The 18,237-nt window shown below is 33.4% G+C and overlaps 1 protein-coding gene across 1 annotated transcript in view; it reads left to right on the forward strand.

Annotated features, from left to right (window-relative positions):
• Window positions 1–4,970, forward strand: part of LOC129230806 (ras-related GTP-binding protein A-like) — a 104,478-nt gene extending 99,508 nt beyond the window's left edge. Inside the window, 3 exon segments of the mRNA XM_054865197.1 lie at window positions 2,607–2,738; window positions 2,740–2,815; window positions 4,730–4,970. Coding sequence (XP_054721172.1) covers window positions 2,607–2,738; window positions 2,740–2,815; window positions 4,730–4,827 — 306 coding nt within the window. The 3' untranslated portion in view covers window positions 4,828–4,970.
• The last annotated feature ends 13,267 nt before the right edge of the window (window positions 4,971–18,237 follow it).

Raw genomic sequence — 18,237 nt, forward strand, 5'->3', positions numbered from 1 at the left:
GCCTAAAGTTTTAGATGGGTTGCCACAACATTCTATTCGGTTCAGGGTTCGTACGCTCCGGGAAAACTTGGAATTATCATGGAAAATGACATAGTCAAAAATGTCAGGGAATTTTCCAAATGTGTCCCCAAAATTTTTCTTTTCCCAATTTTTTCCCAAGGAATTTGGTTTTATGAGATCTAATCTTCATTTTTATCGATGTATTATAAAAAAAATTGTAACAATTTTAAAGCAATGAAAAAAGTGGCGACCCAAAAAATCTTCAGCAGTTGCCATTTTTGGCTCTCAGTAGTTCCCAAGGGAAAAAAAATCAGGTGGAACAGCAATTATGCACTAACTCAAAAGGAGAGAAGACAATTTACTGCTTCGGAAGCACAACCTGTAGATGGGAAGGTCGATCGGGGAAATAGTTTTTTTTTTTTTTGATCGGAAATTCATTTCAGCTACGTGTGAAACGTAGTCGCCATCTTTGGTCATTCACAAGATGGATGTAGATACGATCCTAAAATGCCTAAGTTTCTAAAAACAAAGCAGAATTGGATGTTTTCTTTAATTGAAAACTGATGAAAATAACAAAAATGGTCTACAAATTGTTTTTCTATTGTTATTTAAAATAATTTTCTTGAGAAATGAAAAATTTTGTTCTTAAAATTTAATCTTATCCTCACTGCCTCGGACGCAAATGTGATAAAAACTTTTCAATGAATTGTAGTTTCATGAAGATTATTTTTTAATTGTCTTCATGCGACAAATTAAAAAAGTTACTTCTTATTTTTGGGCATAGCCGCCATATTTGGTCATTCCCAAGATGGAAGTACACATGACTTTTTAAGTGCCTAAGTTCCCAAAAGCGGCATTGGGATGTTAATTGCAATGCAAACTATTGAAAACAACACAAATTGTGCCTTTTTTCCGGATAATTTGTAATTATTTTCTGGAAAAATGCAAAATTTAATCTTCATAACATTTTTTTGTTTTAATTGATTTAGACTCTTATGTGCTAAATACTGACTATTTTGCTTTTATTGTATCCTTTTAAGGATTATTAATTATTTATTACTACTTTTATACTACAAATCCAAAAATCTACTTATTTTAAATTTTTCACTTTGTCGCCATATTTGATCGTTTGCACAATGGAAGTAGACTTAAACTTCCAGAAACAGAATTGGATGTTTATATCAATGAGTAACATTGAAAATAACATTAAAATGTGCAAAAAGTTCTGAATTTTTGAAAATTAACTAATACTTTCTGGAAAAGAAAATTTGAAATTTTAATGTAAGCGTCCTTTAATATGTGAAAAAAAAAAAGATTATTGGCATTGGCCTATGATCGGCGGATGTTGATTTTTTGTTACTATGCATTACATGGTATGCCAATTGATGCAACAAGTTAACGATATTTATACTAAAAATTTAGCTTTGCATTTTGCTCAATATGTTTTGTGTAACCTACTTATAAGAAAATAAAAAGTATTGCAAACCAAAAGCGGATGCTAAAAGCTTGCTGCAGGACTACAGCAAAACGCTATATTATTACGCGTGACATCAAAAAAACGCTAAAATAAGTTGAAAGTACTCTGTTTTCAACAAATAGTAAACAAATTAAAACAATTTTGAACAAAGTGTTTAAAAAAAACTTAAAATTTTGACAGAGAAAACAAAGGAAAAAAAATCCAAGTATTTTTTTTTTTTTTTTAAATCTAAGGGGAGAAGTTTCAGTTCTTCTGCATTGCTACTTTAAACAATTTTAATTATTTTGAAAATATTACTATTTAAACTTAAATTTTTAATGAAGCGAGTAACCTGGAATTTTCTAAAAAACAACCTGGAAAACCTGGAAAAGTCAGGGAACTTTTTTTAACCAAAAGTGTATGAACCCTGTCTAACCATCCACTAGATTGTTCTGCCCCCTCCCCAAAAATATCTTGAATGTTTTTAACGAGTGATTGTTGCATGTTTTGAATTGCTTCAATATTTCAACTCGTTTTATTTATTTATGTATTGCCATTACTGTTTAAAGGTTTTTAATTTACTTGTTTCCTTTATAAGTTATGTTAGCAAGAAAATAAGTCTCTCATAACTTTACATTGCTCCACCCCCAACTCCTCGCTTATGTACTCAATTAATATGTGTTGAGTTAAAATTTTTCCTCGCATTTTTGCAAAGCATTATAAAAATATTTTCAACTGTTAATATTTGAGTCTAGTTTTTAACAATGTATTTAGTTTTTTTCGGTTTCTTGGGGCTACATCTCCTTAGATGTGTGTGCCCTCCCCCCCAAGGGCTGCAAATGCATAGGTCCGGGCCTGATTTTATCTATTCTGTTTAAAGAATAAAATTATTTTTTGCTTTTTAGAGCAATTTCCAGCTTGCCGTTTTAAAGTTGGTTCTCTTTTTTTTCCTCCCAAAAAATTTTATTGAGGAAAATGTGCAGAATTATATTTTAATGTGCTACAGACATTTCATTTGTTCTTTTAACATGTATAATTGAATCATTTTTTATACAACCTTTTACTACTGATTTCATTTAAAATGTTAGATAATGACTAAATTCAATTTCTGTACAAAAAAAAAAACTTTAAAAACTTTTATTTTCTGTAGGTCATTGCTAGAGCTGAAAGAAAAGAGCATAGAGATGTCCATCGTTTTGAAAAAGTTTCTAATATTATCAAACAGTTCAAGCTAAGTTGTAGCAAGATAGCAGCTCAGTTTCAGAGTATGCAATTATCCAATGGAAATTTTTTCTGCATACATAGATGTTTTTACGCCAAATACTTACGTAATGGTTGTTATATCCGACCCAAATATAAGTAAGTTAAACTTTCCGATTTTTTTCTGGTTTGCAATATCTATTGCATTATTAGTTTCAATAAATTTCTAAAAAAATTCTGCTATGGAAATAACTTTACAGTTTAACTGATTTAAATACATTGTAAAATATCTGTAGTAAAAAAGAGTTCATTTATTTTGGAAAACAGAGAACATGCCCTTCCTTACCTTGAAACTTCTTCCTTCCTCATACCAAATTGAATAACTCAACTCTTTTCACATTTAATGTTTGAATGTAAGTTTAATTAACAATTTTAAAAGGTAATTAATATTCAGCTGCAGTTTGAATCTTTTATCTGTATTATTTTTGAAATTACAATATGCAATTGTTATGATATAATTAGAAGTTTTAGTTTTGTTTCGTAATGTCAAAGCACTTTGAAAGTTATTCTGGTAGTAATAAATTGATTTTCGAATTTTATGTTACTCTACAAATCTGAAAGTGCACATATTTGTTTATTTCTTTTAAAAGCAACACAATTCCTCTCCTTGGTGGTTGCAAAGGTGGTTGATCATTGCAGACATGCAGTACAAGGAAATGTTTTTATTATCTATGGCTGGAAGTGGGGTACCTTTTTTGCCACTGGAGGACTCATTTAAATTCTCCAGTAACGAAGAGTTTAATAAGGCCAAGCTAAAAGAGGCCAAATAAGTTGATAAACACATAAAATCAACTTATATGTGATTGTTATAGCTTTGGTATAAATAGTTTTATTGACTTATTTCACAGTATGAAAATTAATAGGAAAAAAAATCAAGTCGTTTATTTATTATTTAACATAGGTTACAATCAAAAATCTTTTTGTATTTACACCCAAATAATCATTTGCTACAAGATTTTTTTTAGATTTTTTGACAATTACTTGTTTGAATATTGCTTAGAATGAAATTAAGAAAAATATTTTGTAATGCTTCACATTTCAAGCATTAAAAATAATAATAATGGTCCTATTTTTTTCCAGTGATATTTTTAAAAGAATATTTATGAATAAAACTAACAGTTTTTTTTTTCAGTTTTAAAAATTTTTAACATAAAAAAAAAATCAAATAATTTCAAAATCCGATGAAAACAAGTGGAACTTCAGCTTTTATTTCTGTCTTGCAAGTAATTGAATATTTGGATAAGACTACATAGTGGGAAACTTTTTTTTAAAAAAAAGCTTCATTTGCTGTTCCCTAGGCATATTCGATATATCTATTAAATGTATTTCGAATCTCAGCTTCACGGCAGGGGTGTCCGTGTTGGGTATGCTCATTAAAATCTGAAAACCTCTATATATATATTCTGGTATGAAAAAGTCCAAGCCACCTGAATGTTTCTAGAATGCTTAATTTTACTGACCAGACATTTTTACACTGATGACTAAAGATAGTTCAACACAGACATCTTATTTTGCAAGTAATTTGGATTGTTTTATTGTAACAATTTTTAAGATCCATGTCTTGGTATTTACAATTTTTTTAGTTTAATATTAATACCAGAGCCAGCTTTGTTTAGGTCGCAAAACAAACATGCAGAGGTTGCAGGTTCTTCACCTACTATCTATGGTGATAGTTGATGATAGGTTAGTGTTTTCTGCTTGATGTTTTTTTTTTAAATTAAAATAAAATTTTTTAATCTTGAGGGAAGTAGAAAACCCTGTTATAATTCTACTTAGGAAAATTCATTTGTTGTGAAAGTTACACTAAAATTTTAATAAGTGAAGGTATTATCCATGGCATTAAAAAGATTCCTACTTTTGATTTATCATTTTTCTTATTCCTTAAATAGTGGTACATATCCTCAAGCAATGAAAAGGAAATAATGTATTGAATTGCTGTTGCGACTGTACATAATATTTTTGTAATGTTTAAAAATCTTTATTTGTATTACAGTTTCAATTTTTTCCCCCTAGCACCTGCTATCACTTTGCTCAATATAAAGAATGCCAGAAAGCATTTTGAAAAGCTAGAAGGTGTCAGACAACCGCAGCAGCTTTTAACAAACCAATAATATCAAGCTTGTATTAAGAATGACTTTGTGGTTTAAACTTATAAAGGAGAAACTGTTTTCCTTTTTAAGTGTTAAATTTCATGTTTTAAATTATTTTTTATCTGTATATTACCAAGTTTAGAATAAATATATATCATGTTTGCAATATTACTATTGTATTGTTGCAAATTTAGCACTGCTGTGTTTTGTATTTGTCACAATGCTACATCAAACGTAATTTATTTCCGTCATTGTTCTATAATTTATTTCTATTGATTTATTTTTAGGGATGCACAGGATGTCCAGTGACTATCTGGTATCCTGCATATCTGGCTGATTTTAAACTATCTGATATCCGGCCACTCCTTTGCAAACCAGTTCAGCTTTCGCGAGATTGATTGATAAATTGTTGTTTCTTTAGTGGCATCTGCTGGTGTTTGTAAATCATCAGAATTTCTTCCGAGTTTTCAAAGCTTCTGAATTTTTTTATACGTTGTTCCGTTGAAGGCAAAACTGTTTTATGGCTAGAGAAAGAGTCTAGATTATTGTCCTCTGGGCTAACGAGCTGTTATCAATAATTGCATCGCTTAAAGGGAGTTTGAGGAAGGAAATTATGAAGATTATCAAAACCAAATTTTAACAAAATGGAAAAGATTTCTCCTTTACATTTCAAAACTATTATTTTTAAATGAAAATAGGTGTCAAGTGCAGGACGTCCATGTTTTTGTGAAACTACCTTATGTACATGTTACTGTTGAGATATTTGTCAAAAGACAAAAGATATTATTAAAAAAAATGAATTTTGAGATCTTGAATTCAAATTATGTCTGGATTTCTTGGTTCTACTAAAGGCTTTTATCACAACCATGATTTGAATTCAAGACGTCAAAATTCAAATGAATGCTGTGTGCTGGATACTATTTCTGCATATAAGGGTTGTAAAGTAGAGAAGGTCGTCTATAAATAATTCAATTCCGAGGCACATCACCCAGGGGAAGAGACATGCTCACAGAGGCTCATGGATTAGCTCCTTTACATTTCAAATTATGATGTTATTGAATTCTATTTTGAAATGAAAAGTGTCAATTGCAGGTCGTCCACGTTTTTGTGAAACTACCTTTTATACATGTTACATTTGAGATATTTGTCAAAAAAAAAAAGATGCCATCAACGAGGAGGAGGGACATGTTTGTGGAGGCCTGTGCAACAAAGAAGTTTGCATTATAATCATAGAAAAATAAAATCAAAGGAAGTCAACTACTGACAGGTGAAAAGAACAAGAACTCATGATCTTTGTTTGAAAAAAAAAGTTTTGAAATAACATGTTTGATAAATTTTAATTTTCGTGCAAAGAACCAGAAGTAAATTGCTCTTTTAAAAAGCAAACGTACTGTGGCAATACATGAAATAGAATTCATATCACTGCAACACTTTCTGTCGGAGGTTTTGCATCATGTCTTTTCCCAAAATATATTTTTTAATTTTGTTATAAAAGTGAAATACTCTACTCAATATGGAAGAATTAAACTTTACTTCCTAAAGTAGTGTTCCAGACATTTGGCAGGACCGGGAAAACAAAATTTTTAGCTGTAGTGATTGTTAGAGGCCCTCCCCCGGTAATATCTGAAAGTTTCCGATTTTAAAACTCAATCTTAAACACTCTTTGGGCACGTTAAGTGAGGGGGAAAGAAATTATAATGAAGATGCAGTTCTTTGATGACGGTAAAAGAAGGATCAGAGGTTGTCCCCAGAAAATTTTTGACAGTGAAGTTTTCGAAACCCAATTTCAGGCTATATTTTGTAACATTGGATTAATAGGTGGAAGCTCTCCCTTGGAAATGTATTGAAATTGAAAGCATAATCTAAAAAAACAATTTGTTTTACTTAAAACCGTCAGGGGTAGATATTTTTTATATGAAGTTGTAAAACTGCAAAGATAAATATCATTCAAAGAATACTAATGGTACTACAAGAACAAAAATTCACAATCAAAATCGGTGAAATATTCATTACAATATTCATCAAAGTCTTTCAATAATTCTAAAAACAATTAACAGTTTTAAAAGGTATGAATTTATTGAAATGACACTTTTAACATATTATAATTTTCGAAGTTATATTTAATATTCCTATTTTTTGCTTTCTTAAAATAAGATTTTTTTTTGTCACTTACAGATAGATGTATTTTCATGCTAAAATTCTTACTTTTTATTTATTATTGCAGAAAAAAGCTCCAACAATATTAAGTACTCTATCGAGTACTTTTACTAAAATAACCAAATTTACCAGAACAATATAATATGGAACGAACTTTTTCAGCTATTCCCTTTTCTCAGAAAATAAGAAAAGCTTCTAAATGCTTATGCTGCTGAAGCCCTCCCTTTCCTTCCAAATTATTACAGTGCCTCAAATTTTGTTTTCATTGTTCGATTTCCTGAGAATTTCCGGAAGAGAGTCCCTGATGAATGCCCTGTCCTCCAACAACATGGGAGATTATATAATATTCCGTTTTTGGGGATTCAATTTCAAAAAAATGCTAGGGGCCCATAATGCCAGTAAATAAGATCCACAGTCTCGTTTTTTAGACTACTATTTTGAAAAATTGAAGGAGAAGGAATCTCTGAACCTCTTTTGATAACCCCATTGCAGAAGCTCTGAAAATTTTCTGGAGGAAAGCCCAGGGCCAGATTTAGAAATGTGGAGGCCCCTAATCAGGGTTCAAAAAGGTTTCGAAAACATCCAATACTTTGATATGTATCCGAATATTTTGATATATATGTATATATCCGATATTTTCGATCAACAATTTAATAGTAAGTACAGCCTGAAGTTACTGCTATTTATTTTTTTATATTATTATTATAATAATTTATAGACTTAAAATTATGGTTTTTTTTATTTATATCTAAGCATACATTTCATTTTAAAAGTTAAGTACTTTTAAGGTTATTTTCATATGATATTATGAAACATTCTTTGTAGAAATACAAACCAAAAAAAAAAATGTCTGGGAGAAAAAACAAAAAATTTGCTGACCTGTGAAAGTTAGGATATTTTGTACATTTTTTTTTTGTCGGGGGCCCCTTTGTTGTGGAGGGCCCAGGCAGTGGCAGATACTGTCGGCGGGCAACCGGGGCATTTGCCCGGTGGGCCGGTCATGCTTGGGGCCGATCAACTTACAGCAAAGACTTTCGGGTCTGTCTACTAACTGCAAAATGTAAATTTTGCGCGCATGTGTTTAGAATAACGCAAACTCGCACCGTAGGGCCGTCAGCACGAGGGGAGAAGGGGGAATTTCTGAAATGGGGCTGCCCAGGGCCTGATTACCACACAGACTGACTAGGCCTGGGCCGAATGTTCCTAAGGGGCCCCACATTTTTTTAAAGAATTATGCATAACATTGCAACGATATGAAAAATACATGTATTTTAAAAAAAAATAAAAAACTATGACTTATTAATTGGAAAAAACTTCTTCAAAGGGGAATTTTTAATCATTCTGCCAGTAACGAATTTACTTGGTCATGATTATGACGGGGTCCAAAGGGGATTCGTAAGTGCACATAAGTGATTTATGCATAGTTGTGTGAATAGACAAAGAGGCCTCCAAAAGTGCTTTTGTGCTTTAAAAATGTGACTCAAACAGTGCATAGTCTTCAGGGGGCCTCCAAATTAATGTGGGCCTAGGGCCTTACTTTTAGTTAGTCCAGCTCTGGGGCTGCCAATATATTTTTAGTGGTATAATAAAAATAAATGAATAAATTTAAAAAAAAAAGAAAAAAAATCAGGGGAACCTTAGCGGTCATAAAAAGTTAAAATACCTTTGGTCTCTTTGACGCTTTTATTTATAAATGACAGTTCATAATTGCTATAAAATGCAACTGAAGGAGGCTTGTGAAAAATTGACCTTTGTCATTTTTTTCCCGGATCCGCTTTTGCTCTCGGCGACCCTGTTTATAACAATTGGAATAAAAGTGACAAAATATTTTTTTCCGTAAAATTATTTTAAAATATGCAATCTTAAAATACCATTGAGGAGCATCAAGTTTCGAAAATTTGCTGGAGGAAAGTACTCGAACCTCTCCCATTTTTTTTAACATTTCCAAAGATAGTCTAAAACTTTTAAAATTAACAGTATCAAAAATTTTCTGGGAAAGTGCCCCATCCCCTCCTCTCTCTCGGCATCATCAATGAAAAACGTTTTAAATCTCGTTTTTAGTGCTTCAGTTTCGAAAATTTCCCGGGGTGAGCCTCCTGAAAACTCCTTTTCCTAACATCACTGAATGTCGGCAAAAATTTCGTTTTTGGAACTTAATTTTCAAGTTTTGCTGGCTTTTAAGGCTTCAATTTGAAAATTTTCTATTGGATGGCCTTGGAATCTATCTCGACTTAAAACCACCAATGATCTTCTAAAACTGCGTTTTCAGAGCTAATATATTTTTAAAAATTTCAGAGGAGAGCCCCGGGAACCGCTCTTCATACCATACACTCGAAGATAATGTAAAATTCTGTTTTGTAGATTTCCACTTCTGAAAAATTGCAGCAGGAGAAAACCTGAACTTACGCTCCCCTAACATCATTAAATAGTCTAAAATTGAGGTTTTAAGACTACAATTTTGAAAATTTTGCCCCCCGGACCCCTCTATTTCAGACTCAATGTTAATCTTTCCATTCAGTTTATATTGCTAATACTTTAATGACTCCCAGAAGCCAGAAAAGCTAACTCCACTCTCTCTGTCTCTCTCTCTTTGTATTGATATATGCATTTAAAGAAATATTAAGGGTCTGCCAAACTCGTATCCGACCCCTCCCACCAGGTTTCTAACCTCACATCGAGTCTGGGGTCGTCAGGATATGGCAGTATAAAAAAGGGGATGTTTATGACAGGACCCATAGCCAAGCAGTGTTATCATTAAGGAAATATTCAATCAAGTTCTGGGCATTATAAAAATACTTAAATGGACAATTACAATCAAAAATTTTCCCCAAAATAAGGTTTAGCTAATGCTGTATCAATTTGTTCACCATTAAAGCGCAGAAATGCTCATATCTGTTAAATTTTGTTTAAATAAAACATATTTAGTTGTTAAGAATAATATCCTCATATTTGAGTGATATCCCAAAATCGTTAGGTAAAATTTAATATCCATAAGAGCTATGGGGCCGCTACATCTCCTAATGCCAGGGCCGATTTTTCCAACCAATACGCCACTGGCCCCAGGGCAGTAGCCCCGCCTGCCCTCCCCTAAATCCAGCCCTGGGAAAGCCCTAGACCTCCCCCCACTTCTTCTCCCTAACATCATTGAAAATTGTCCACTGTTGTGTTTTTGGAACTTCAAATTCGAAACATTCGGAAGAAGATGTAAATCAATTCGAAAAATCGTTCAAGGACACTGAAGTCATATCATTTTCACTAACGTCAGCAAATATGATATATAATCGCATTTTTAGACATCAAAATCAAAACTTTACAAGGAGGGTACTCGAACCTTTTCGCCCCTTAACGTTAACAAATATTGCCTAAAACTACGTTTAAGAACTGGAATTTCGAAAAATTTCCGGGGGAGATTCTCTGGACCTCCCTCCTATCTTTACGTGCTCATCATCGAATATTGACCGAACCCCTACTTTTATCATCTTATTTTCTCCATATACAATGTATGTATTAAATATGATTGAAAAAATTGCTGGGAAAAAGAGAAGCATGAGCGTAGAAGCTAATTTCATCGGAGAAAAAATTTTCCCCAGCTCTCCCTACTTTTACAAAGTTCCTACGCCTCTGCTATTCCACACTAATAACTAAGCAACCAACTTAACCAAGCCTAAAGAATGCAAGGCCACGTGCATCTCCTCTGAACTGACTGAATCGCAGGTTGAAGCAGGAAGATGTGCTAGCAATGCGAGGGACGCTGGGTAGAAAGAACTGTGCGCATGCGCAAGTATCAACGAAGGGCCACCTGTTCTATTGTGTACTAATTACCTTGACGGCGACAGCATGAAATCAATATCATCTTGACGGTGTCAACATGTATGCAATGTTGTTATTTTAAGGTAATATCAATATTGATATTTTAAGATGAATGCAATGTTGCATACATGTTGTTATTGTAATATTGCTTTTTAATCTTTATGCAAGCTTTATGCAGTATAAAACACGTCAATATTGACGCCGTCAGCATAATATCAAGATCTGTCAAGGTTGATGCAAGAAATTTTGCTAGTAGGGAGGGTGTTGAAAAAACCGAAAGTCGATTTTTCAAGTCGGGAAAACCTCTTTTATAGTTTTCTTTTCAGGTCAAAAAAATTAAAAAGTTTCATATAATTTGAACAACGGCAACCTGTGCCGACTTGCGACTGAAAGTGGGAACCAGCAATGTTCTAGACCTAATCGGATTTTTTTTTTTTTTTTTTTTGGAAACGTCATATTGAGAAAACGTTGCCCCTATAGCCCTGCAGAGCTGGTATACACTTTCAAGCGCCAGTCGGCACAGGTTGCCATTGTTCAAATTAAATGAAACTTTTTTTACAATTGTTTTGAAATAAAAGAAAAATATATAAGAGGGTGTGCAACTTAAAAATCCAACTTTCGTTTTTTCTGGGACACCCTAATGTGCACGTATTTTATTTAAAGAAAAAGGATTATTTACACTGAGAGTGGGTGGGGGTGGGGGATTTTCATTTATTGAAGGGACATCTTTAAAAAAAATTTCACGGGCATCGTGGTGCGGAAATTTTGTGCGTGTGTAACTATATATATATTTTTAATTATTACTTCATATAAAAAGTAAAGAATATTTGAATATACCTAGAAGAAAATTTGAACTTACCCTTATCATTTTTGTTTACTTTTCGAGTGTTATTGGAATTTAAGCACAGTGCGAAAAAAAGATATGTAACTCAAACCTTGGTTTTAAACCCAAGGGTATATATTATCGTGATTTGTCTATTACTTCTTTTTTCATTGAATTAGTAATTAACATAAAAAAATGCATATGTATGTGCTTACCTAGAAGAGTTATGGCGGGTCAGAAAGCAAATCATAAGTTTATGATCAGTAGCGGATTTTAGGGCTCGTCTGATAAAAAAGATCTTACTTAGATTTAGTATACTTTAATTTTGAAAATGTCTGTTCATATTTGTAAGTGGATACAAAAAAAAAAACATTGCTCTAGCATGATTTTTTCAGATCTTAAAATTTTTTTCTGGTAGAGAACTCAGGGATAGAAGTGATATTTGCCAACAAAAATATAGGAAAATATAGGAATTTTCTGGAAAAAATATAGGAATTCGATAGAAAATATAGGAATTTTCTGTGAACAATAAAGGAATTTTTCGAAATAATATAGGAACATTTTGGGGAAAAAAAGGATATATACAGGAATTTTTATAACAAGGCTGGCCAGTATGACTTTTTTTTCAAAATGTAATACTACTACTATTCGATTAAAAACATGTAATAACACTACCTGACATAAGTGCAATACATGCGCATAAATAAGTCTAAAAATACAATTCTGCTTTGTTCTTATAATCTTTAGCACTTAAGCATCTTGTCTGATTCCATCCCGTGAATGACCAAATATGGCAGCTATGTTTCACTCGTAGCTGCTTAGCTGCTGGTCCGGTAGCTTTCCGGTTGGAAAAAATGATAGCTCCAGATTTACTCTATTATGTTATTTGTATATTTATTTTGGGATGTGAAATTTTGTGAATGAGTTGCTTTTGAGATGTGGAATTTTGTGAATAAAGTCGCTTTTATGATGCGTAAATTTGTGAAGGGGTCGCAAAGCGGACCCAATTTGCGTCTGGAATGACCCCAAAGTGTGTATGTCTTTCCGATTTCCTCGATTCCTTTGAAATCGAGAACAGCTTTGCGTATTCTTTTCTGAAAATTTGGCTGTGCAACCTCTTTGGAGGCATTGTTATTAAAATGAACGTTTAGTTGATACGCGAACTGCAGCACCTACATTCCGCACAATTAAAACCAAAACAATCGAAGTTGAGATGAGCTATCCCGCAAGTAGCAATAATTGCAGCTGTAGCCAAACACAAAGTTCCGGAAAAAGAAAAAAATTGCGCGTGTGGAGACCCGAAACGGTAGTTAGCCGGAGAGCCCTTCCTAGAATGACATCGTCAAAATCGCCCAAGTTCATCGACGCCGAGTTCGAAAGTGAAGTTTTGAGGACTTGCGCAGGAGCTTCATGGACGCAGAATTGAGCTGCGCAGACGAGCTGAAGTCGAACGCTGCTCAACTCGGGAAGAAACACGGTACAGGGCTCCCAACACATTTCAGCTTTAGAAAAGGGTAAAAGAGGACCATTTTCAATTAACAAGAGGACCCATTAGGATTAAAAAAAGGACCTTGGGAGGACCATTCCATTTAAACCCAAGGAAGCACCAAAAGGCAAATTAGCTGCCTGCTGCTAAATCTGTGAAGATAATTTGTTAATTAACCATAATACTGAGATTTTTAATGATACAATTCCTTTATTATCTTCTGCACAACTGATCTTTTTATCCATTGAATAATATTATTTACACAAACATTTGGATGGGAGGGGGGGGGGGGAGGCACTCAGCTCATCACTTAAGGCAGCCTCCTTAGAATTAAATAGGCATAATGATACATTTTGAATTGAACCAGGGATGCTGGTAGTCCCACAGAAGGGATAGATGAAGCTGTGCTTCATCTTTCCTTAGTTTAAAATTATTTTTGTGTTTTTCTGTCTTGCAATGCTTCTTAGTAGCATTATATCCCTTCACAACCGATATGAATCTATCACACACCAAACAGATCTACTGTATTCAAAGTTTTCCTAAAAATGTCTGAGATGCTCAATCAGAAAGGGAAGCAGATCACATGAGGCTTAGTTTTGCAATTTTCATATTCAAAGTATATTTTCGAGAATCATAAAGCTTACATTAAAAAAATTACTCCATGATTGCAGGGCCATGAGTGCTTTGAACTTTTATGGGGAGGAAAAATAAATCCCCCTCCCTCTTAGCAGGCATCACGCCGCCTGCCTTGTCTTGAGGACAGGAAGGTCCGGGTTCGAATCCCAGCTCGGGCAGGGACATACTTTCTCTCTCTTGTCCTTTCTTTGTGTGAATGTGTTGTTATGCTGTGACTGGTTGCCTACCCTATAAACGGGTCCTTATGACATGTGTACCTACTGTGGAAGTCAGACTTCACACCAAATGACGGTACGGTTGGAAAAATGAAGCAGCGCACCCCAAATTGCCAGCCTAGCTGGCACATGACAACAACAACAGCAGGCATCATGACAATGAAATGATATACACAAATTCAACTTCATAAAACTACGTAATTCAACTTTGTTTCATATACAAATGCCACTTTAAAATGTTATGTACTCAATTGTTTAAATTTAATATCCCCCCCCCACAAAAAAAAAACTAATAAACAAAAATAAGCAAATAATAAGCAAAATTAAGTTTGGAAAACTAAATAAACTTGAATTAAACACAAAAAATATTAATTTTTTATTTATTTAAATAAAAATTAAATCGAGTTAATCTGACGTAGTATGTCAAAATAACTTCTAATTGCCATAAATATAAAAATATTTATAAGATGCAAAACGATTGAAAGCTCACAGAAGCATATTTTCATGAACCAAGTTCAATGTTGGCATGTTTCCCATAAAACATATTTATTTTCTACTAAATCAAACATAAAACATGCTAATCTAAGGTGGCATATGGGAAAATAACATTCGATTGGGCAAAATATTTCAATATTTACATGATTCAAAAAGATTGAAATTTCAAACACAAAAAGCAATTTTCCACGAAGTCCAAGTAAGTTTAATGTTACCATGGTTTCCAAAATAATTCCTTCGTTAATTATTGAAATTAAATGAAAAATAAGCGGATCTAAAGTAGCATATGTCAAAATAACTTCCAATTGTGGAACACATCAAAATATTTACAAGATGCAAAAGGATTGAAATTTCAAACGCGGGAAGCATTTTTCCGCGAAGTCTGAGTAAGTTCAATGCTACTATGACTTACAAAATAATTCCTTCATTAATTATTGAAATTAAATGAAAAATAAGCTAATCTATAGTAGCATATGTCAAAATAACTTCCAATTGTTAAAAACATCAAAATGTTCACAAGATGCAAAAGGATTGAAATTTCAAACGTGAGATGCAATTTTCCGCGAAGTCCGAATAAGCTCAATGTTGTTATGGTTTCCAAAATATTTCCTTCGTTAATTATTGCAATTAATCGAAAAATAAGCTAAACTAAGGTAGCATATGTCCAAATAACTTCCAATTGTGGAAAACATCAAAATATTTACAAGATGCAAAAGGATTGAAACTTCAAACGCAAGAAGCATTTTTCCGCGAAGTCCGAGTAAATTCAATGTTGCAATGGTTTCCAAAATATTTCCTTCGTCAGTTATTGAAATTAAATGAAAAATAAGCTAATCTAAAGTAGCATATGTCAAAATAACTTCCAATTGTCAAATACATCAAAATGTTTACAAGATGCAAAAGGATTGAAATTTCAAGCACGAGAAGCAATTTTCCGCGAAGTCCGAATGAGCTCAATGTTACCATGGTTGCCAAAGTAATTTCATCGTTAATTATTGAAATTAAACGAAAGATAAGCTACTCTAACGTAGCATATGTCAAAATAACTTCCAATTGTGGAACACATCAAAATATTTACAAGATGCAAAAGGGTTGAAATTTCAGACGCGAGAAGCACTTTTCCGCGAAGTCCGAGTAAGTTCAATGTTGCCATGGTTTCTAAAATATTTCCTTCGTCAATTATTGAAATTAAACGAACTAATAAAAGCATGTTAAAAATGAGCTAAACTAAAGTAGCAAATGTTAAAATAACTTCCAATTGTGGAAAACATCAACATATTTACAAGATGCAAAACGATTGAAACCTCAAACACGAAAGCGAATTTTCGCGATAAACCAAACCGAATATATATGTTCAGAAAATTGCACTATTGAAACACAATCCAATGTTTTTTGAAAGAATTCAAGCAATAAAGAAACTTTCATACATTTTCAAGGCTTTCAAACACTTGAAAAAAAAAGACCTTTTTTTTCCCCAAGAACTTTTCAAGGTTTTTTTTATGGGCGTACGAACTTGGTTTAACACGTGCTTCGGCGGAGCGTTTGGGTGTAAAGTAACTTTTAACGAAATGAAAAACTTTTAAAATCTGATATTTAAATAAAAACAATATAAAAGCGAACTAATCAGACCAAAATGTTAAAAAGCGGTCTAAAGCGGACTTTACCATAAAAAACGAACTTTGGCGGGAAAATCGGACCATTTGGCAGCCCTGCTAAGATAAAATGGCGTCTGCACGTGGCTCGCGGAAGAGGCAGTAGCTAAAAGTCGGGGGGGGGGGGGAAGTTTAAAAAAAAAAGGAAGCGGAAACTGAAAATATTGGAAAATAGGAACTTTTCCTGAAATATAGGAATATAGGAACGCTGCGATGCCTGAGAACTGTAAAATGGAAGTAGGTTACCTTTCTTGTGGCATTATTACAAAGCTTTCTTGAGTAAGTCCTTAGTTCCTAACTCGATGATTTCCAGTTCCAGTTGCATATCAGAAGGCATCTTGTCAATATCACACTTAAAAGGGTTTTTAATGAGTTTCTTCAAAGCGGGTTTCAAACTCATGTCGTAGCTGAGACATGACTTCCAAAACGTAATCCTTGGGAAAGGTCAGTGCATAGTGCACTTAAGTTCTTACATGTTTCAAAGTAATCAAATTTTATAGATCCTAAATGCTTTTCCAAAGGTATGAGTTTTTGTCTAAAAGCTTTGACACGGTAGTACAAGTCACAAACGGATACTGAAAATTTTTCACTTTGCAATTTCAAATTCAGAAAATTAATATGCGTCGTGATATCAACAACGTCAGGCAATTTACATACAAATAAACTGTCAAAAGTTCAGGTACATGGCTACGCTGTTCAGTCATAAAAATGTCAATTGCTTCTCGAAGTTCGGAAAACCGCCGCAATACTTTGCTTGTGCTCAACAAGCACTCACAATGGTACGGAACATCTGGGTAAACGCTGTCAATTTCAGCAAGAATTTTTTTTAATTCACGGTGTTTTAGAGAACTTGATCAAGTGAAATTAGCTGTTTCGACAGCTACGTTCATTACTTCAGCTACTTTCAAGTGTTCCCCCACAAGGCTTGTTGATGGATAATGCAGTGAAAAAACATGGGTTGAACACCTTCAACTGTTTTTATAAAATTGGAAATGTTTCCAAATATTCCGATTTTGGGACCACACCAAGGCCAAATTTAGGTCCATGACGCCCCTAGCAGATTTGAAATCTGCCACCCCCTTCCCATAAGAGAAGCAAATCTCAAAAACATGTCAAAAACTGCTCCCAAAATATAAACTGTCAAGCTTGTGAAGAAATGCCTTTTCACATTCAGGAGTGCACAATTTTGGGAAACCACCGCGAGTTCCCAAAAAATTCCTTATTCGGCAAATTTTGTTGACGAAAATTTGTAGATAATATTGCAACATATTCTTCTTTAAAAAAAAAAATGTTTTTTAATGATATCAAACGTTCCTTCTCATTATATGTTATGTACCCACAGTGGCAGATCCAGTAGATCGTTTTGGGAGGGGCCATCCGAAATTTTTGAACAAACTCCAAACTCCCCAGAAATTTTATTTAAATGAAGTTTTAAAAACTCAATTTTCGGGGTATCGGGACATTAGGTGAGGGGGTGGATTTAGGAATCTCCCTTGAAAATGTTTCAAGATTTTAATTGCCGAGTAATTTTTGAAAATTAGGAAACTAAAAACGTATTTTGTCTATTTTTGATTATGTACCGAGAAAGGTCAGGTTTCAGGTGCTGGCCCCAAAATACTTTTCGAAAATAAAGCTTAGTTAGAAACCAATATAGTCTGTCATTATACATTGAGAAGTAAGAAGAGGAGGGATGCTCTTCTAGCTCTTCAGCTGTCCATCCTAAAAATGCACCTTTAGGTAATGTTTGCTTACATTTAAGGAAGAGCTTAGAATCCTTCCTTCCTGGAAATATTTTGCATTTGAGGCTCTAAAAATTCGATTTTTTACTATTTTTATACATATTTTAGAAAGGGATGGAAAATTCGCGAGCTCCTCCAAAAACCTTCTTTTAAAGCTATCATAACGATATAAACTAGGGAGGGAGGGGTCCTATCAAAGATCGTTTGTAATTGAAGTCCCAAAAATTTTTATTTAAGTTGCTTTTAAGCAAGTTAATTGATAAGGGCTGGATAAGCTAGTTTCCGTTGACATTTCTGCCTAATAAAAGAAAGCAATTTTTTTGCTACATACCAAGGCATTTGTGAAAGGGCATGGGAAAAGGGGGTTCTCTCTCTAGTTTCGAAATTAAAGCCATAAAAACGAAAATTATGCTCTCTT

The sequence above is a fragment of the Uloborus diversus genome, chromosome 1 (genome assembly GCF_026930045.1).
Source record: "Uloborus diversus isolate 005 chromosome 1, Udiv.v.3.1, whole genome shotgun sequence".
NCBI lineage: Eukaryota > Metazoa > Arthropoda > Arachnida > Araneae > Uloboridae > Uloborus > Uloborus diversus.